Below are 23,118 nucleotides of genomic sequence, written 5' to 3'. Positions count from 1 at the left end.
ATGACGAAAAATCTGTTTGTTACATCACTGAATGACATCTGTTGCTATTTTTTTAACCATTTTTTACAATGTAAAAAAAATTAATGTAAAATTATTAAGTCTCAAACAAATCATTTTGAGTAAAAATTTTTTAAAATTCAGATCAAAAGGTAAAAGATTTAAAAACAATTCCCAACATTATTATTGTGAAGAGAATTAGTACAGATCTTTACCATAATTTTAGCGGTAAAATTGATATTTTAATAAAAGAGATAAAAAAGAAATCTAAGGAACTCTCAACATCATTTCTGAAAGAGAAAGTTAATATATAACTTTTGCCATGATTTCTGCGGCTTTAGTGATGGATAAAATATAAAAAAAAAAAAATGAAAAGGGCGAGAAAAAGCAAAGTTCAATAAATTATGAAATAAAAGTACCTTGTTTTGTTAAAGGATGATTTTTGGTGGTGTAAGAACTGCCCAGAGTTGTTGGCTTCTTGCAAGATTTACTAGCTATGATTTAGAATGAAGGTCAAGAGCAGCCCTTAAAATTCTTCGAAAAGGGCATGCAAATTTGTAAAAAAGAAGGGGGGCTGTATATTATCTATGATTGGCTGTTTAAGAATTTGAAAAATCTGTAGTAGAAGCAAAAATGTATACATGCAGAGAATCACTTATATGCATGAGACCATGACAGAGGGTTTCTGTGCATACCATAAGTATGAAACATAGTTTTCCATACTTTACACACATTTGGGTGAGAGGCGAGTATTACACTTGTATCTTTTTCTAACTCTGCTAGTTTTTTATTGCACTTGTATTCTTTTCTAACGCTGCTGTTTTCTTATTGGATCGGAGTAGTTGCTCTAAGGTTTAAAAAAGTTGAGAAGCTCTTTCATGTCCATTATTCAGAAGCTGTATTCTGAACTATTCAGTTAGACATTAATACTGTATCTTTATCTAACCAACAAGATTGAACTCATAGAAGAACTTAAGTTTAAAAATTTTGTAAACAAGATGCTGCTTAATTTTTTGTATATTTTTTATGAAGTTTTTGCATGGCAACTAATTGAAAACGATTTTGGAATGATTCAATACATTTATTAGCTGAAGAAGAAAATTGGACAGACATAGGTGACTTTTTTAAAATTATTACCTTCTTCAAACATTTTTCTTTTTTTTTTTTTGAACATTATTTTTACTTTTTTTGTTCGACAAATGTTGAAGATTACTTTGAACGTCTTTTTTCAAAGCCAAGTTCTCCAGCTGGTGTTGTTGAGGTAGCCCAAAAAACACCTTTATCTCCAACACATTCATACACAGAAAGTTTTGATTCTCTTCAAATAGCAGAACGTAGTTCATCACAAACAGCTCCTCTTGATCTGTTGGTTGTACCAAAGCCGGCCGAAACCGTAGCTAACGTGGTCAATATCAAAAATGCTTTATTTCGAGGTTAGAAATAATAACTTTTCAACTGTTTTCATTTAGTGTCAGTTTTCTAACTTTTATTTAATTATTTTTTCTTTTCCTGTCATTTTTATTTCATTTGTTATTTTTTAAAATTTATTTTTTTAAATAGATTTTGAAGCTGATTATCAGTACGTATCATCGAGATCATCTTGCTCCACCGTTGCTGTTGTGGTATTAGAAGAATCACCGCAATAACCAACTTTATCTTTCACGGAGAATTTTTCACTCTTTCTAAACAGTAATTGGGTGTGTTTCACTGCAAAGAGCACTGCTCCAACTTAACCGCAAAATGACCCCGATTAGCAGAGGTGCCACAAGTCATTAATGCTTCATCATCATCGGTGGCACCACAAGTCATCAGTCTACGATCTTCACTGATGACACTTCAAGTTATTGATGTGTCATCTTTATTAGAAGTTCTAGACATATCTATTTCAACGGAGCCACCTGTAGACAATATGAAGTTATCTCTGGAAGTAGTATGTGAAGTTGACTGTTTATTAGAAAGAGAAAGGGTAGAGAAAACTATTAGTAACCATTAAATCAAAAAAATATGCCATGTACTAAATTTTAAATGAAAAATATTAAACAACTTCAATTATAATATTGCACAAAAATTGTAGAAAAGATTGTACTTAAATTTTGTAATTTAAAAATTGTACGATTGTTTTTATGAGTACAAGATATTCAAATTTATTACACTAGTATTTCCGTATGCTCCGAAAAACTCGCTATCCGTATTATACGACCGGGTGTATAGTACAGAAAGTCTCCATTAATATGGCCCTAGGTCTTTAAATTGTAGCGCTCACGTCAAAAGAAACTGTTTCGTGAGGAATTTATTTCAGACTCACTCATTCAAGCGGTAAAGGTTAAAATGCTCAATTGACATGAAAGGGGGGTTATTTATTGGGTATTTAGTATAATGTGATTTACTGTGGGATTCGTTTGTCCAATTAAAGAACGTACTTTTCTCCTTATGATAAAAGAGTATATTGTAGATGTTCAGGGTTTTAAGATTAGAATTAAAAAATTTTTTTAAAGAAATTTTCTATGTCAAACTTGGGAAAAAAAAATTTCATGGTAGTTTTAATTGTGTTTTAGCCACCTTTCGAGTAGAAAAATTTTTTATGAGCGGAAAAAAAGTGGAATCGTTGGTTATCAACCGATTTCTATGGTATAAGCTAAAATATCAAAAACATTACGTATGAAAAAGCACTTAATATATTTAAAAACGAACTGGTTGACGCAACAACGGTTTTCGTCTAGGGTCTTGAAAAAAAGTATTTGGAAGAAATACTATCATGCAAGTATGTATATTTGTACATATCCTCACATTTAATAAGAAGTGTAATATATGTGAAAGTCATTCATGTTTCCTTATACTTTTAGAGTTGAGAATACTAAAGGGTAAAGACGCCCAGCTCTTGCAAATCTTGACAAAGTTTATTTGCCAAGTACCACACCTTTTACATTAAATTTTCATGTGCTATCAGAAATGTTTTTTAGCAATAGTAATATAGAATTTTTAAAATATGTAAATTATTTTTTAAGAATGAGATGTTTAAATAATTTTAGAGTAAAGTGGTACTTTCAAGCTATCCAACCGATAATATACGCAAGAGCGGCTCAGGTACTCAAAGAGAAGGAAAGCTGCATCGCATACTTGCTCATTGAAAGATATTACGCAATCTTAAGTAGCACTGTGGGTAGGATGATGTCACTAGCTCTGATAAAGAAAAGTTATAAATACTAGTTGTATTATACTATTCTCTCAGTTTTGTTAAATTAATGTGACACAAGTAGTAACAGCAGCGGTGATAAGGAGAACCTTGTCAAATAGAAATAAAATCAGGAATCACAATTTTTTAACTTCAATATTCACAATTTAAAAACACTCATCAAACGCATCATGAATTTTATCGTTAGCTTTCATGGGTTTTATAATGCCGATAGATATTTCATACCAAAAGAATTTTTAATGGTTTCCTTGCAAAAAACGTTGTTGGCCATTGGGTAACCAAGCCACCTTAGAATTTCAACTATTCACCGTTGGATATGAAAAAGCATAATAATTACCAGACGCTAGAAGTCCAGGAAATCAAATAGTTTGAAGGTTATATTATTTAAAGTGACTTAAAGTATTATCTTATAACTATTGCTAATAACCTCAAAATAATTCACGGGCAAAATCATAATGAAAAAACAAAACTGTTTTGTGCCAATCATAAAGCACAATCATTAAAATAACGGTTCTGACTAGCATATAAGTCAAGTCATTGAAGTAGGACAACAATTAATATTATCCAGCATACAAAAGCCTTAAACGACAAAAGCAACAGTGTACGTAGATGACTGGCTTCAACGAGGTTGGTTAAGTTTAACATACAATGAAAATAGTAGTAATAAAATTTTTTACTGTATATTTTTGTGTCTTTCAACAATAAGGTATTTAACAAAACCAATTTTAGAAACCATGCTTGTCTTGCGAGTCTAGTTTTGTAAATGATGTGTATATTTTTTATTTAATATTAACTGATTTAAAAAAATTAAACAAAAAAAATTTAACAATTACTTTTCTACCACTCCACCTACTACATTTTCATGAAACTAAAAAAACTTTTTATATGCATATAACTATCACGTGCACTAGCTGCACACGATCTTGCGCATTCAAACAGCGTATACTAACCAGCGCTGCAGACAGCATGCGCATTGCTGTGGGCGTGAACTTAAGTTGCATTGCAGGTCAGAAGGTGGCACACGGTTTGCTGCAGGCAACTAATGCACATTGAAGCGTACTTAAACTGAGACAGCGTGCGCAAACTCAAGCAGCGCTTCAGACGATGCACATAATCTCAAGCAGCGTAGGCAGAAGGAGTGTAAGAAAGCCACTGCTCTTGCTTGCCCATTGGCTGCATGAGGGAATATTTACCCCAAAAAGAGGGGGCCACTCACTGTGGTGAGGGAGTGCGCTGAAATTGCCAAGCGGTCACAATTTTTTATTCAAGCATTATATTTTATGTATCTATTTAAATAAAATGCTCTCATAACAAATTTAATAAAAATACTTTTACATGATGGATATTATTTTTAAATATCGAATAACATTTTACTTTATCGTAAAACAAAAAGTAATGTTCTTGAAAAAAAAAAGAAACATAAAGTCTTACACTATTACAAAACGGATTATATCTCAGAAAACCAATTATTTAGTTAAATTTTTCAAATTTGACGACTGCTATTAAATGTTATATCTTGTTGCTTCTTGAATTGTAGTGAAGCTACACTTTTCCTAGTAGCTGGCACTACCTAACCAATGAAGTACGCATTATAACAGTTCAACAGTAATATATACATTTACCCCTAAGTAGCATCATCAATCAAACTTCTACTCTATAAACGTGCCACATGAATTTTCAAAATGGCAAACTTCAAAAGTGTGACATCTCATGTTATATACCTAATATTTATCACCTAAAAACATAGAGCTTCGTTCTAAAAAAAATTAAAAAAGAGAATGCTCAGCGATATTCAAACATCGTTATACCTCCTGCAATCGTGTGACGTATAACTTACTTCTTTTAAAACAATTTGCTGTCGCAAAACTCGAACCACGCGTGCAGTCTTCAAACGATTTTATGAAGCGCTCATCTTACAACATCAATTCGTACTCCTACATTCAAAAATGAGAACAATCAAAAATTTCAACATTTTTTACTAAGTATATCCATAAGAAATATCGTACACAATTCTGACAGCAACTTTTACTTAATGTAAGATACGAGAGATCAGCAGTTTTAACTATTATATGCACTGCATACATATTGCACCACGACTGTGCTCATGCCAATCGAGAGTAATTGGGTTAAGCTCTAATTGGTCCTTTGGACCCCCAACTTGACGTGTCCTCCTTGAATTTAAGAGTATAAAAACTCCTCGCACAAAACAATATTCGATTTTTCTCTTTCATCAAGTGCTCTCAAGTAACTATGAAGGTTGTCAAGCTCGCGGTGGCTCGATCGGCAAGGTTGTGGGTTGGTACGCGGGAGACCACTATTTGATTCCTGTCCAGAGCGACTTTTTCGGGCAAGTACCTCTGTGAATTTTCACTTGTGTTTTTTCACCACTTGATGCTCCTCGATGAGAGGATAGGCAACCTTTTCGTATCGAAATTAACTAATTTGTCCCTACCCGCTCCCAGTAATGGGTAGCCTCCCATTCCTCTTCCCTCCCTTCTGCCAAGTGCTAAGTGCCCTGAGTAGTGCCCTTTATAAAAACCGGACGTAAAGCACTATAATTAAAAAAAAAAAAAAAACTATAAAGATTGTAGAGTGATTTCTGTTGCGTCTTTTAAGCCAATGTAAGACTTAGTTTGGTGACTAAACTGCGTTTTAGAAGCGTGCATTTCAAGCAAACGTAAGACTTAGTTCTGTGATTAAACTGTGTGAGAAAAGCTCGAGCAAACCAGGCCACTGTAAACTTGCCTAAAAAGTGAATCAAAGAGGAACAAAAAAGAAAGAACCGTTGACTTGGGTTCTGATGTTAAAAGCGGCAGCCTAATTATTGTCATCGCCATGAATACTCTCGTGTTAAATTAGAATTATTATTGCAGTCAACCTTATAAGATCTTGCAATTGCGTGTGCGTAAGCAGCGGCTAACCCAACAATCATAGAAGTAAGTTAAGTTATGAAAAACTTCAATTTTTTGAAACATTGTAAATGCGAATCTGAAACTTTATAATTTACATTGTTTGTAAAACTTATTATTTCTGGCCTTACTTAATTTATTCAATTATCAGATAAGACACATTTTAGTTATCATTTACATTTCTTTTCTTTATTAAAAAATACCAAGATTTAAAGTTACAATTAATAGAAACACAGTTTAACCTTTGATGAATAAATTAAATATCAAGCAAAAATTAAATAAATAGCGTATGTCAAAAACCTTTACAAGGACGTAAGAGGAAGAGATAAATAAAATACGCTACTACTGCATAACATAAGACATAAATTCAAAGATTAGGTCAACCCCAGCTGGGCGTATGACACACTGACAACACTCTATACGTACTATTCTAAAAGCATACTGTAAGTAAGAGCAAATAAGGCTTTTGGGCCGACAACTTGTTCCTGATGAACAAAAATTACATTTATTTGATTGTAGAACAAATCTACGAGTTTAATCTTTTACCTAGAACTTTGGACGTAACAAAAGTATAGGACTAAAGTACAAATTTTTGTGGAAAGCTACACTAAGTTTAAAATGATAATTTTATATTTAACCGCTCTTGTAAATGATTCTGTAAAAAGCTATCATACGGCAGATAAAATTTAGGATATAAGCAAATTATATTTGCTTGTTCTTAATGCATTAACCGTAGGAGTTGAAATCTAAGACAACAACGATTGTGTTGACATTTCTTGAAAATGCATGATAACGTTTATATTCCAACCTACTATTCTCTTAAAAATTATATCCATTTTTGTTATATTTTTATCTCTGCATTTTTGATTATTTTTCCTTATGAAAAAAGAACTTAAATTTGTTGCTTTCTATAAAGGCTTGTTAGAACTTAAAAAATTATTTTACAAATCAAAAGTCAACTCGCACAAAATTTTTAAAAAACTGTCGCTCATTCCGGACACTCTAAGTGTCATAGTTTAAGGTTATAGTGCTTCCATTGTCTATTAACAAAACTATTCAACCTCCTCATTCATAATATTTCTAAAATTGTACAATATGTTAATAATTAGATATAGAATGATGTCGCCATTTTATAACGCTTTTCGTAATTTAGAGCATCATAATAAGTTATACAAACAAACAAAAATTTTATTTGATAAAACTTTTAGTTAATATTTGATAATTTGCACACTTTGGTGTAGAATGTAAATTTTTTTCATAGGAAAACCATTGGACAGCGGGTGCTTGGGTACCCAAGTATGAAGTTATACTTCTATAAAATTATATGGCAAACAATATAATTTTGAATGTAACAATACCTTCTATGAAACAATATTGTGTATGAAGGTGGTGCAATACAATCAAAATAATACATAGGCTGGCCAGTCCAAGACTGTGCACTTTCATCGAATCTTCCGGTGATTTCAGAACATTCTACTGCCTACGCTGATTACATCTGTAACGTCACGCTCACATCTATCAAGTACGATTTAACACTTATTTCTAGTCCATATTTAATACCCAAAATACAATTGTGCATAGAAAATTAAGAAAAATAATCCTGTAATATAGTTTTTTTCAATAGGGTAGTATTACATGCCAGTGAATGTCGCTTCAGGACTTTCATCACACATAGATTTTTTTGACAGATACTACTCAAACGTCAAACGTATATTGAAATAGCATAAAAAATACCCATAAACATTGCAACTCGTTTGGCTGTACCATTATTTTATACATGATACATTTAAAAAAAATGGATATTTAACATGTAACCTTATGAAAAAATCACGTTGAATGGCATTTATATGATTTGTAGGAATCTCCCAATTTTTAGGTACATAGGTTATTTTAAGAAAAATCTATCGAATTTTCAAATAGACCCACAAGTTAAATTTTAAATAAATTTAGAAAGAAGGGATAAGGTGTGCGTGTAAGCATGTATATGAGTACATCAACGTAAAAAAATGTAATGCTATCTTTACTGTACACATTAGCGTTCCTGTCCTTTCTCTAAATTTTCCCCCACAAACTATGTGAAGAACGTCTTTAAGTAAAAAAAACCACTTGAATCACGAATGAAGAAATTTCAAAAGAATAAAATACAATAAAAAATAATTATTATATTTGTATAGTACAAAAAAATTGTTTGTAATTTTGGAAAATTTTGAAAATATATCAAAGAATTTTATACAAAATTATTTATCTATTGTAAAAGTAACAAATTACATACGTAGGAATAAATATTTATTAATGAATTAGAACGGTGTTCTGGTAAAATATATTAGTTGCCTGGTTTTTTAAAAAATTATATAAAAAAAAATTATTCTACTGAGTAAATTGTTTATTTATTTAATTTATAACTAGATTAAATAAACTAATGTACATTAAATAAAAAATTTCTATAAAAATTAAGTTACAAACTGTAAGATGACATGAAGTTATTGATTTTCTTATGTTGTGCCTACTCATAAAAGAGGAGGTAACGGCTGGGGCCAGAGAGTAATAAGTTGGGGGTTTGAATCTCTTAGAAACCTTTTTTTTTTTTTTTTTTTTTTTTTTAAAGTTGGTTGAATGAAAAAGAAATAAAATTCATGAAATTTGAAATGTGTGTCATGGTGATGTGGTGTGGCATCATGTAATGTAGAGGAAACCGGAAGTACGTCATGAAGGGTGGGGCGAAGAGAGAGAATCAAGCAAAATCCACTTCCATCACACTTTCTCTCCAGGTCAAAATCTGAAATCGTTGATTTACCCCCGCACATAACACGCCTATTGAAGTATAACTTTAAAAAACTTATTACTGTAAGTGAGAAGTACACTGTCTTTGAGTCATCGAAAGCGGCTGTAAGCTCTTAATGACACCGTCTAGCAGCATCAGTTGGCATCACCAGTAGAGTCGTTACACCAGTGAGGAACTCCTGCCCTCCTCTCTTCTCTTCCAGTAGTCGCAGCACACGGAGCTCTGTTGCCCTTTATATGCCTCGTGTATCATTGCGTTCTTTTACTTTACATTACATCTTTCTCTACAAAATTAATGTGTTGATTCTTTTCATGAGTGCCTACTATCAACCTTTTCCCAGCTATTCTGATAAGTTACAGAGTTCTTTGACATTAACGTGAAAGGCTGCGCAAGAACCACATGATTACAGGTCCCCGTGGGACCATTTTTTTAACGCAGACACAGACAATTGCATGCCAGTGTATAGGTGCGCTGCATCTAAGTGAATGTATCGTGATTTTTCTTTTTTTTTCGTTCAGGGGGCTCAGATTTATTTCTCAATAACAAATTTTTTCATTCAGTGTCAAACCATGAACATAGAAATGAGCCTAGTCAATTGCAGGCAGAAGGAAATCAGTCTTCAGAGGTAACATCAGAGGAGGCCAGGGCCAATCTGGCAGTCAGGAGTTGGAGAAGTAACAACCAAGCCGAAAGAATACAAAACGTTTTTGCTGCAACAAATTTGATCACAGGCAAATTAACTGTCTCTGAAGACAGTGTGGACTCCAGTACAGCTTTGAATGTCAGGATTTTGAATATTATAAGGGAGACGCTTACCCAAAAAATAATGTTGAAAACAATTTTAATGATAGTAACAATTATACCAACAATAATTAAAAAAAATACTCTCTCAAAAGTAATGGTAGAGGTGCAGATAATAGTCATTAAAAATTCAGAGATAATGCTCGTGTGTGGACAAAAAGCAAGCTAGTATGAGTACACAAACCAAGAAACAACAGAGAAAAAAATTTAAGGCTATGTTGGAAAATTATTATGCTTCATTACTGATTCTGGAGTAAGTCATCACGTGGTTCATAAAGGAATAATCCGAACAAATTTTAACAAGTGTAAGGATGAGCTCATAAGAAGTGCTAATAAAAAAAATTCTGCCAATATCATTAATCATGATCAAGGTGATTCAATATTTAAACTAAATTTTGATGAACATTTTGAATTAACAAACGTGATAGCTGCAAAGGACATCTCTGAAAATTTGATATCCTAAAGACAATTTTTGGATGCTAGCTGAGGTATATATTTACGTGATAAAAAACTCGAAACCTTTGACTAAGAAATTCGCACAACGTATATCTCAGAAATATATAAAAAATCGAACCAGCTTATAGAATTAGAAGTTCAAAACAATCAAAATAATACTAAGAGGAAAAATAAATATCGATGTGTAGCATGGATAACATCACCTGACGAGTTGATGTCTCAATCTTAGACAAAAATAATAACTATTAAAGAGTGTCAAAACTCAGAGCTTTTGCAGTAACCCTTTAATCGAAAAGATGGTCAGTTTGAGATTGGGAGCGAGGAGATCCAGGAACTCGGCAAATCAGACGAAAAATCAGAAAACGACCTTTCATTAAATCAACATGAATTAACTAGAGACAAAATTTACATTGATCTGGACAAAAGTAAATCAGATAAAGGAGATAAAATAATATCAGGCATAAGCTCTGACAATATCATTAATACTTAGAAGAATCTAGATAATCGCCTTATGTGGCATATAAAAATAGGCTACACATCCTTAAAATATTCAAAACAATTACAAAAATGAAAAGTTATTATATCTTGAAAGTAATTTACATATTTCATATTGGATTGTGAAACATGTTAAATATTTAAAATAGAAAAATTACTTTTTGTAGAAGTCAGAACAAAAGCAAACAAACTACAAGAAAGAATACATGTAGGCCCAATGGGTCCCATAAAACCAGACTCATATCCAGGAGATAACTAGTGCATTATAGTTCTTACAGGACTTCTCTAGATATGCTAAAGCTTACGCAGTTAAAACCAAAAATCAGAAAAGTGACTGTTTAGAGAAGTATCTGAAACACACTAGAATTCTATGATGTTCAGATGAAAAAGTTAGTTACATCAAAGTAGACAATGGTACCGAGTTAACAGGAAGAAATTTTTTAGAGCCCATTAAAAAGGAAAATATGGTAAGAGAACTTTTACCTTGATTACCCTAGAATAAAACGGTACCTCAGAACGATTCAATCGATCTATTCAATGTAAAATTAGATCACTTATGTTTGATTCGGATTTACTTGTTACTATGTAGTCATTGTACACATATATAACAGAACTCTGCACTCTGGTAATAATTTAGAAACAACAATTAGTAAACTAAATATTGATTACATGATCCACCTAGATCAATTATTAATCAGATGTCTTGGATGCTGGGCTTATGAAAAAATTCCATTAGCCAAAACAAGATTCTCAATATCAGAGAGAGCATTAAAAGCTATTTTAGTAGGCTTTACTTTGATAGTTTCTACTCTGGCATTCATAGTCCAAGAAGCTTTTTTTTTCTTTTAATATCATTTTCAATGAAGAATTGTATAAAGATATTAGAATACATATTCAAAACCCTGATAAAACTGAAACTATGTAAAATTGGTATTTTTTTGCAAAGATAGAAAGAGATAAAGCTAATATTTCAGATGATACCTTAAAGTACCACGAGTCTATTGAAATCATTAAAATAAAGAAAGGCTGATTAAAAAAAAGAAAAGCTAATCAAATGTCAGCTGAAGTCGAGCAGAAAAAGAGAAAACTGCCTGATGAAAAATCTAAAATCAATAGGCTTACCTGGTCTCACCAAAAACTCACACCCAGGTCATATCAAACTAATGCTTACTAAGAATAATAAGCAAGACACATATGATCAGAGGATAAACTGATTCATGCGTTTATAGCCAGAACAAGCCAAGATTCTATAAACCTTAGAGAAGCTGTAAATTCAGAAGATAATGATAAATGTCTGGAAGCCATCAAAGAGAAACTAAAGTCCATAGAGTTTAATAAAGTATGGAAAGCCGTAGAAAGATCAACTGTTGACAAAAATAGCGTTAAAGTGCACACTAAAGACTCCAAATAGGTTTTAAAAAGGAAAATAAGCTCAGATGAAAAAATCGACTACAAAGCAAGTCTAGTATATGTTTTTATTTGAGATTCAACAAACAGGGAAAACAATTATTTCAATGAGATTTAATCTCAATTTCAGAAAAAATTTTAAAAGTTAAAGTTGTAATTCTTCAGGGTTAAACTTTATCTCAAATGCTACCTTCGATTGTCTAAAAAGGAAGAAGTGATGAAGAGACTAACTTATAGTCAATCGTATGTGCTTCACAGCCTTGTGTGTATTTGCATTCTTTCACTTAATAATACATTTTTTACATAAAGCTTGTATATCGATTCTTTTCTAGAGTTCGTACCATCAATCCATTTTCAGCTATATTCTGACAATAAGTTATTCAGTTATATTTCAGAAAGATTTGTATTGTTGTTCTTAAAAATATTAGTAAGAGGTCAGTTTATAAATTTATATGAGAAAAAAATTACCTTCCCTCTCGTGAGATATACAGTTATAGTGCTGGAACATTTTTTTTCTTTAATAAATCATTAAGTAATGGTATGATAAGGAAGCCACTAACTAAAGTGAAGCTTGATCTGGTGCATATAATTTCAATAGGTCTGAAAACTTTATGTCTAATAATAAGACGCACATTTCTATTACGTAAAGGTCTTAGAACACTCTCACATTTTGTTAGAATTTTTTCATCCCATACAAATGCAGTGAGAACTTTTTGAGATAGTCACATTTCATCTTTTTCACGTACAAGTTATTTAAACGAACTTATTATGCATAAATTAATTGAAATAAAATACTGAAACTTACTTGATTCCAGACGTCAATTTTGGTGGATGTGTTAGTATGAATTCCTTTATCTGATTTAGATTCGGTTTAATAATGTTAAGCCTCACTGTTAATGACTGCTGAAACGTCATGTTGCCTTGCATGGCTTGTTTCGTGCTAGAAATAAGAGATACATTGAATTTTACTTAAAGCTTAAAACAATTTTTTAAATTCTGTGTAAATTTATTTTTCAGTTAAAATATTTTTCAAATATTCAGTTATGCTTTACGGTTTATGATAATATGCATGTTGTGTCTTTTGATATTGACTGTATTAAGATCTAATAAAAACTATTTTTTTATCAAGACTAAAAAGTAACCAGAGAGATATGTATGGACAATCGTTATTAGTAGTAACGTTAAAAAAAATTATATCTTTAATAAGACAATATAATAGCACTTATACATTTTTTTGGTTATTCTACATATCAAACAAAATTTTTTACCGTGTACACAGTTTTCATGAAAAAAATTTTAATTTTTATAGAAAACGTATGCATGGTTTATTTAAAGAACACTATTTTTGAAATAACCATTTTAGTAAATAACTTTATTACGCCTGAGTTTTTTAATCATGTGTGTTACACATGAAAAAAAATTTATTTTTGAGATTTCCAGAAAAGTATCGTTGCCTGCATAAGGCTTCAACAAATTTTTACAGAATGAATAAAAATGTACAGTTATAAAAAGTATAATGAGGCTTGTAATAGTCAAGATAGATATAAATCTTTCATTGTGTTTATAAAAAGAAAAAACTTAAAAATATCTTTATTATCAGGATTAGTTCATTTGAAAGATTAGACTTATCTTAATTTATCATAATTAGGATAAAGTTTAATTCTTCAACAATTTAAAGGCTAAATCTATTTAAATAATATCATGCTGCAAATAGGAGTATGTAATTTCATCCCACTTAAGTGTGTAATGTTCTGTAATACTCATTACTCACTTTGTGTGCGTTATTTTACATTTGATTAGTGCGTATCTATCATTTACTCTCATAAAGGCGGTTAAAAAAATGCTTTGTAAGTGTATCAAATGAGTTGGAAAAAAAATTACTTGCAGAACCGTCTTCCCTCAAAAATATGTTATTTGGAAGCTTTTACTGTATTAAAACTGTAGTAGGCCTTAAAAAAATAACAACATATTTGTCCTCATAAAGCTTTCGTTTATTTTCTCCAATTATATATATATTATAAAAAACACGCAAGCTTTTAGGATTCCAATAGTGTTTATTACAACTAAATTCATAATAGTATTATGCCGATCTTTTGGGAATCAATCGCACATCTGCTTCCGAATGAGTACAATCTATTGTCGCAATTAATACGTTCTAAAGTAACGAATAGCGCTCTCTTACAAGGGTGTGAGCCAATATGTAAAGACAGATATAAATAATAAAATCAATTAAAATGAGAGATACAATAGTACCCATGAGCTGGCATAACGATACAAACTTTTCACCAGAGCTAGACGCTTAGGACGGTGGACCTAGTTACGCTTCCTATTTTTTATCGAAAATACAATTCGCAACGCTTCGTAAAAGCGATGTATTTGCTAAATTGGCTCTGGACCGAGAAAAAGTATCTAAAAACAGTTTAACTGGCTGTACGTCCTGATAAACACAAACAAGCACAATCGTCAATTTTTTGATTGACGGACAACGTTGCAATTATTTTATAAGGCGCTATTTATGATTTGGAATTAATTGTAGAGTCCAATCGTCATGAACTCCTATTTTTATCACCATCCTTAACGGTAAAAATACCAGTGTACACGTCATCTGCAATGCGTCATCAGGCATCATAGTAGGATAGAACTAGGTTTTTGAAAAAAATTGCTATTAGCATGAAAATAATCATGGAAGTAGTTATTCGGTTTTTGAACAAGTCTAAATAGTTTTAGACTCCAAATTGTGTCAGCGAACGGCCCAAAAAAATGGTAATATGGTCAAAAATGGTTGTTCGCGTCTAGAAAAAAACTAGAGAGTCGGACAAAAAGGTTGTGTCCTTGAAAGAGATGCGCAATTCCAAGACGAAGAAAATGAAATCTAGTGGGATAAAATTGGCCCAGCCATTTTTTCGCAATTTTCCAAAAAGTGCTCTTTTGGACCATTTTTAAAAAAATCTATAACTCACGTTCATTTGAGTATTTAGACTTGAGGATTAAATACAAGGTAGATCTTGAGTACCTTAACATTCACACTAATTTTCAAGAAGATCGGTTGTAAACTTTTTGCAAACCGCTGCAAGAAGCAAAAAATGGTCCTTCCACAAAAAAGTTGAACGTGGCTGGTTTTTCAACATATTGCCATTTTTCAAATGGCATTGTACTCATCAAGAGTTATTCTACAACCTATCAAAACGTCGATCCATTTGACATTTCGGAAGTACGCAAAAAATTGGTGTCAAAAATAGGCTATTTCCCGGGGATGCGGTGATGCAGCGAGCCGCTCGCAAACTCTGGAGCTATGATGTGGAAAGGGGCATGGCTTACGGTGGTGGCTTGCCGCGCCGCCACATCCAGGGAAAATAGTTGCTTTTTGACATCGATTTTTCGCGTACTTCGAGAATTTCGAATAGAATGATGTTTTGGTAGGTTGTAGAATAACTCTCGACGAGTACAATGCCGTTTGAAAAATGGCAATATGTTGAAAAACCAGCCGCGTCCAACTTTTTTGCAAAGGGACCATTTTTTGCTTCTTGCAGCGGTTTGCAAAAAGTTGGGAAAATTGCGAAAAAACGGCTAGGCCAATTTTATCCCACTAGAGCTCATTTTCTTCGTCTTGAAATTGCGCATCTTTTTCAACCTTACAACTTTTTTGTCAGACTCTTCAGTTTTCAGAAACCGAATTACTACCACCATGATTGTTTTCGCGATAATAGCAATGTAATAAAATTAACCATGCTTTTTTGATAATTCTATCCTTCTATCACGTTTCACTCCTACAAGATAGATACTCACAACTCTAACTATTATTAACCATATTAAAAATGGTAACATTAAAATCTTGGATTACATGATTGCTTTAAACGTATTATTTATACGGCATTATGCTTTTTTGAGTTCATTATAAAAATAATTTTATTTCTTAATACATTCTTTATTTGTAGAGAATAATCCAGACAAAAAGTACTTAGTAATGAGAGCATGACTATTTATAAAAAATTATGTTACACAATTAATCAATATTTCGCGTTTTTGTGTATTAACTATGGACATACTTTATATTAAATAGTTCTGCTCTAACTACTTAGTATTTTTTATCTAAATCATTTGCTATTAATCACGATGAAAAAATATGTGTTAAGGGGAACTAGTGTTTTGTACATTGTCCATTTATCATAATTACTTAATTTTTTAATTTCTTACCTTTCTCACCAATATTGCATCAATGAATCTTTTTTGGCATGCAACTTCTTTTTATTTACATCTGACCTAAAAATATATATACTAACCAGTGACTTTAAAACTTTAAAATGGATGTAACGCTAATAGTAATTTTAAAATAACTTTCCAACCAACTTCTTATTAGATCAAAAAGAAAAGTGTTTTTCAGAAACATTCTTTTGTATACTAGTTGATCATGCTAAAATATACTAATTGGTCATGCTAAAACATTTATGTTGTATAATTAAAACATTTCGGTGCTCTTAATGATGTACAAGGCCGGAGTGCAGCACCTATTACCTGAGTGCCTTTAACTACTAATTCGATTATGTTTTTATTTAATAAATTCATAAGAGATCCACGCTTTTTTAAATAACTGGGCATGATTTTTAACTGGTTTATATTTATTATTCATTTATATTTTACTATTTGTAAAACTGTAGATAAAGAGCGATTCAGAAATTCTGACATTCTAAAAAATTTTGAAAGAATTTTTTATAATAATAAGAATAATTAAGTAAGTTATATTCCTGTGAATTATCAAATTTAATATCTCACGGGTTCAAGTACCGAAAGCTACGTCTTTGAATGCAGACGGCAAGCTTTTTGATTAACGTTTTCAAAATTTTTTCTGAAATAATGATTCTTTACAGGTATCAATTGCTTAATAAAGTTTCATGTTAATAGTTTTACAAGAAATATTGCTTTCTAATTGCCAGATGCATTAACGCATAATTTTATTGATGAATCACAATCGCACAATCGAAATATTTAAATGAATTAAAAGAGTCTTTCGGTAGTAAATTTTGAATAACGCTTGATTTTCCTAAAAATTATGCTTTTAACGTTTAAAATATTGGTAAATTTTAGCACTGCAGTAAGGACCGATCATGTCTTTTCTATTTCTACTATTACTTATGAACGTATCATTAAATTTTTATTTATTTTTATAGATAAGCTGCTGAGAAATTGGCATTACAACAAATACGTAATTACCTCAAAATTTAAATGTTCATGAATTTTGCAAATATTTATACTCTTAAAATGTATTCTGCTATATTCCTTATAATATAGGATCTTAAGACATTGTCGATAATAACAACGAAATTTGATAGGTCGATTGTCAGTGGCTGTTGTGTCATTTGTTACTTAATAATAATTAATTACATTTCGAAAATTCCTTCTTGGTTATTTTTTCTTAAGTTTGCTTTGTTATAAGTAGTTATTATATGATTATTGTCACTCCTATGCACTAATATGAACACATTTTCTCCAACATTATGAAATTTTCTCCATGGTCCTGCAAATAAATTGAAGAAATTTGGCATCATTTTATCAAGTGCATTTGATAAATGTCTGTCTCTTAATAGTACCAATGGTGCAAGCTTTACTGTGGATATTCTCTGATTTTTCTTTATTCTCAAAACTTAACTTATAATGATATTTTCACATGCGAAATGCATCAATCTTTTGTGATCTAGCTGCTTTTCATCAGGAAAGTAAATTAAATTTTTAGTCAGATCTTTTATTACTGAACCAAAATGCAGTTCATTACAGGAGGAGGGGTTAAACTCATATTAAAATGAACCGTTATGTAGGCCCAGCCTGTATGTTTCTCATAACACAGTGTACAAAACATGCAACTGATCTCTCTAATCACGTACTGTGTGCGGTTTGACTGAGGATGCTTGATTGAGCTACACACTATCTGTATGCCCTCACTCTCTATCCTGATATACTGTTGATAAGAAGTAAATATCGATATATTATCCGATAGTATCTTCTATATTTTTTCTTATTCAGGTGTGTTTTTCTCTACTATATATTTTAATAAAGTTTGTGTGGTCATCTGCCTAATAGAATACAATTGAACAAATTTTAAGAATACATCTAACGTCACCAAAATATATTGCACTTCCTCTCGAGCTCACGAGAAGGGGCCATAAAAATTCTTTACATTCTTCGCCATTGACCTCTAGAAAAAGTAGTTCTTCAAGTAGTGTACAGTTTTATATGTTCCTGGATATTCTAACTTCTCATGTGTCGCTACCATGAGTTTGTTTTTTAAACATTTTGGGACTACAGTACGCTGATTTTTGCTACTATTAGCGTTACGGAATAATTCTTTTTTGTATATTTAAAAATTATCTGCTAACTATTTATCGTTAATTTTAAGTCCACTTATGATATTTCTTAAATATAGGTCACCTTCTTGTTGCCTTTGCATATCTTTCAAAATGTTTTCTAGACGTATATAACCGCTAGCAGTTCAGTTGTTGTACTTCGCGATTCTCCATCTGTGAGGCTACGGTGTACCAGCACAATGATTCTCTGCTCAACCATCTTTTCAATATTATATGGGACTCCCTCGTTGCCCACGTTATTAGTGTATGTCTGTATTTAAAAAGATAGTTTCTCGTCAATATGACTTAGGTATATGGTTTTTTTTAATTCTTGTTTTAATGCTTTGTATACGCAAGCATGTTCCTTTGTCCAATTCCATGTTGCTTCTTTTTTCAACAGATCGTGAAAAGAAGATTCAAACGAATTTAATTACTTAGAAATATCACAGTGGAGGTTAAAAATACCCAAAAAATCCTACAGAATTTGATTACACGTCTCTTCAAAATGAAACATCAAATTGATTTTATAGAGATCATTTTTTACTCCATCAGTTTAAATTTTTGTACCAAAAAAATTTATTTCTAACCTAAAAATTTCACATTTTTATAGTCTCATCATAAGCAGTGCTATCGTGCTATTTATTTAAGCATATCATTGATAATATTTTCTTCCCTAAATATTTCTGTCAAATTTCCTCGAGAGGCGTCTCCATATCGTCCTTGACATCTTTATGCGGCTGTCTCGCGTCCGGGTGAATTTGTATCCCCCCACATGACTTCTGAACTTTTCCAATAGGACTCCCTTTTTAAACAAATTGTTTATTTTTAGATGAACACTTTCTTTCATCCTCAATGGGACAAAATACATTGTCTTTATTTGTGGGTTGTTAAATATCAACTTTATTTAATGTTTGTACCCTTTTGGGCACCTTGGTTTAGCCAAAACTAGTGGACAAATGGTGCTTAAGTATCCAAGTTTAAAGTAATACTTCTATAGAATACTACGGTAGAAATTATAATTATAACTATAAATATATCTTCTATGAAATATTAGTTAGTACGAAAAAGGTGCAATTATTGTTGAAATAAGTATACATATGTCAATTGGGTGTAGTTTTAATATATATTTTAACGTTAAATAAATAAAACATTACAAGAAATATATTACGGCACATTACAGTATGAACAATATGTAGGCTGGTTATTACAAGACTGAGCGTTTTTACCAAATCTTCCGATGATTTCAGAACAACTTCCTACCGCTTACGTAGGTTACATCTTTAACGTCACGATCACATCTGTCACATATGGTCACAAACTTATTCTTAGTCCATATTTAAAACCCAAAATATATTTCTGTCTAAAAGGTTAACAAAAATCGTTCTGTTGTACCACTTTTTCAATAATACTTATAAAAAAAAAAAAAAAACACATAATTCAATAAAATTAAAAATGTGTTCTGTGGTGCCGTAGCTTGGCGTTGTGTGATGTTGTATGGATGGGAGAGGACTGGTACGGGATGGTATGGCAAGTGCGGCGAAGAGAAGGGGGAGTAACATGCAACATCCACTTCCGTCACATATTTTCTTAAGGTCAGAAATCTGAAATTGCTGAAATTGTCGATTTACTGTCATGCATAATGTTCTTATCGAAATATAACTTTAAAAAATATCTTTGTATCTATCTAATAATGAAAAACTTTGTTTCTAGGTGGGCGAACGTACCAATCTTACTGTGAGCAGCGCACCCAAGTGCTTGGGCCGTCAGCTCTCCCACTTAGGGTAGGCAGACTACCCAAGCTGGGTGAGCAGCAGCACCAAGCGCTTGGTCGATCACACGAACCAACAGTTGGGTGGACGGACTTACCAAGGATATTATGAGCAGCGCATCCAAGTGCTTGCATGGATCGTCTGTTCTCTCGCTTTGGCTAGATAGACTACCCAAGATCGGCGAGCAGCATACACCACGCACCAGGTCGTTCAATTCAATCAATATTTCCAAACCCGCGTGATTAATTGTATGTTGTGTTTTGAAATTGTAATTAAAATTAATATAAGTGTGAGACATGGAAGAGGAAATGGACTACGATGCTGACATACGTCCTACAGTTGATAACAACATAAGCATGGGTAAGCAGGTGTGAGGTTATGTATTAATCATAAGTATGTGTATTTAATATTTGTGTATAGCCTCCAGATGTATATATAGGTACAAAAAACGGGCACGCGATATGTACTATTTTTTGGGATTATTGGTGGAAACGTTTTAATACGCTAGGGTTAGCTGTAGTCCCTAAGTTACCTATGGCATGCCCTATGCGTGCTTCAGTAATTTATTTGACATCTGGAAGTTCATACACCTTCGTTCGATAGCTGTGGTCGCGATCCTGCTAAGTTTTGTCCACAGCCTATATCTGAATTACGATAGTTTCTTATAAAAAGTTATACAAGTATGCAACGTGTTTGTTATTAGCAAGTCTGCATGTGGTGGCGTTTATCCAACGTGCAAATCGTACTTTGAATAAGCCCTAATAGTAAAAATAATTCGTGGATAAAAAAATTTTTTCCTCACCGTTTTGTGTACATGTACCAGGGCGTATTCACAGGTCATATAAATAAGCTACGCATTAAAATAGTCATGAAATCTATGAAGTGAATTGTTTGGTCTGAGCAAAGCAAGTAATGTATGTTAATTAATATTAAGATGATATTATGGAGATCATCATTATACAAGAGGATGTTGAAAATTCAGCAAATAAATCCGAAGTAGTGACTGATGGCTTGGAAATGAATGCATATGTGTCGAATAGTTACTCATTATTGAATTCCTTGCCCCAAGCTAATGTTTCACAATCACATCCTCATCCAAGTACAATTCTTAACAAATTAAATCTTTTAGTCATAATTTTTTTTCATTAATCCATTTAATTTTTTTATTTTCATTGTTCACATGGATATGATGATTGCTCATCGTACTTTGTGTTGTATATGGCTGTATGTTTTGTTTAGGTGTTGCATTTGTACACAATGAGTTACATGATTTAATAGTATCACACGGTTTACTGGGGTAAATAGTTTTAGATACTGTATAAGTAAGAGATAATAAGTATTACATATTGTATAAGCAAGAGAGTTGATTATCACAGGGTTAAAGATATAATTATTTTATATGAGCTTGAGGGAAATGGACCTCCAAACACGTAAGTCTGTATTAAATTTAAAAAAATACGTAATATTAATGTTTCATAATTGTGGCTACATTCAAAATTGCTGGTGCCCCTCAGCTACAACATTACACATATTCAAAGATTACATTGAAATGTAATTGTACAATCTCAATATGTATACGAAAAATCTTTTTTGTTTTTTTTTGTTTAGTGCTTTTAAAACATTTGCATTTATTGATAGTATTTTAACATTTTACCAAAAAAAATAATTCATAGAATGTACATCACAAATACAATCGATCATTGTTATTTTGCTTATTAATAAGTAAGTTATAAATACAAATTTGTTTTTATGTTTTGAAAACAATTTATTAAATGTAGCATTGATTTTTCTTACAGAATAACGAATGATCGATTCGTAGAATTGAGTAAACAGTTTATAGAACTCTTTTCCACTGTGGACATTCATTAAATTTATAAACCTTATACTATTAGTGAAAGGAAACAGATCATCAGCACAGGTGGTTCTTTGTATAATAGTTATAAGTGTTGGAGGACACATTTACGAATCACTAGGAGAATAGATACATCTGATGTTCTCAAAGACTTGGGCAGTCGTAAGTTTAACATAAGTATTGTTATTAATGAGAGTGGAGTGGAAATTTTTGACCCTCTAAGAATTTTTTCTTTACTTACCAAAAAATGATACTTTCTGTTACAGCAGCACAAGTTTTTAATAATTTAAGTAGCATTACAAATCAAGAGCAGGCTCAAGAATTAACGCAAGCTGTGCTGCAGTAGTGGGAAATAACCTTTAACGATAGATGGAAATTAGTGAATGATAAAAAAAGGAGCAAAAATTATATAGAGCAGTACTTCAATAGCTTTCCCTGTTTAAATATTTTGATCAAATCACATAAATTAAGAAAAAAAATGTTTCTTAGCATTGCTGAACAAACACTAACTGACTCTCTTGGTGCATCATACAATACACTATTTAGTGACAAGTGGCCCTCTGCTGTGAAAAAACTTTGAGTTTATTTCCATAAATCACGAATTAAAGAAGTTCAACTATTTTATCGTACTCACAAAGACTCGATTGCCACTAGTATGTGTACAATTTCTACTTATTTACATTCATTGTTAAACCATACAATATGCATGCTGTGCAATGTAATTTTTGGATTTATATTATCGACTTTCAGACTTTTTTTGCTAAGATCGTTCATAAATAACTTTTTTTACGATCTCGTTAAACATAATGACGATCTGGCTCTTAGTTTATTACCCCTCTGCATGACAGTAAAAAAGTCTGTAGGTATCGATGGCAAGGAGTGAATATCAGCAAGGTTGATATAAGCAGAATATTTATTCTTCAAATAGAGGCAATATTTAAAAAATTTTAAGACTGTATGTTTAACGTAATTCTTTATAGAATGATCTGTACTCTGTCATGATACATGCAAAAGTTTTCATTATTAAGATTTTTGTTTGTTTGGTCAAATCAAGACATTTCAGTTTTAAAATTATAGTTTTTAAACATTAATTTTACTTTTTCAATATTTTGGAAAAGTATG

The 23,118-nt window shown here is 31.7% G+C and overlaps 1 protein-coding gene across 3 annotated transcripts in view; it reads right to left on the bottom strand.

Annotated features, from left to right (window-relative positions):
• aay (phosphoserine phosphatase) overlaps nt 1-23,118 on the bottom strand; it is a 392,153-nt gene that overhangs the window by 96,982 nt on the left and 272,053 nt on the right. For all 3 annotated transcript variants that reach the window (XM_089597796.1, XM_089597797.1, XM_089597798.1), the window contains one exon: nt 12,846-12,980. In XM_089597796.1, the coding sequence (XP_089453922.1) occupies nt 12,846-12,980 (135 nt within the window). The remainder of the gene's footprint in view (nt 1-12,845; nt 12,981-23,118) is intronic.

This window comes from Copidosoma floridanum, unplaced genomic scaffold (genome assembly GCF_036245765.1).
Source record: "Copidosoma floridanum isolate Cflo_tuat_1 unplaced genomic scaffold, Cflo_Japanese_pri ptg000037l, whole genome shotgun sequence".
In the NCBI taxonomy this organism is placed as follows: domain Eukaryota; kingdom Metazoa; phylum Arthropoda; class Insecta; order Hymenoptera; family Encyrtidae; genus Copidosoma; species Copidosoma floridanum.
The sequence above is the reverse complement of the archived record's forward strand: the minus strand, read 5'-3'. Positions and strand labels throughout refer to the sequence as shown.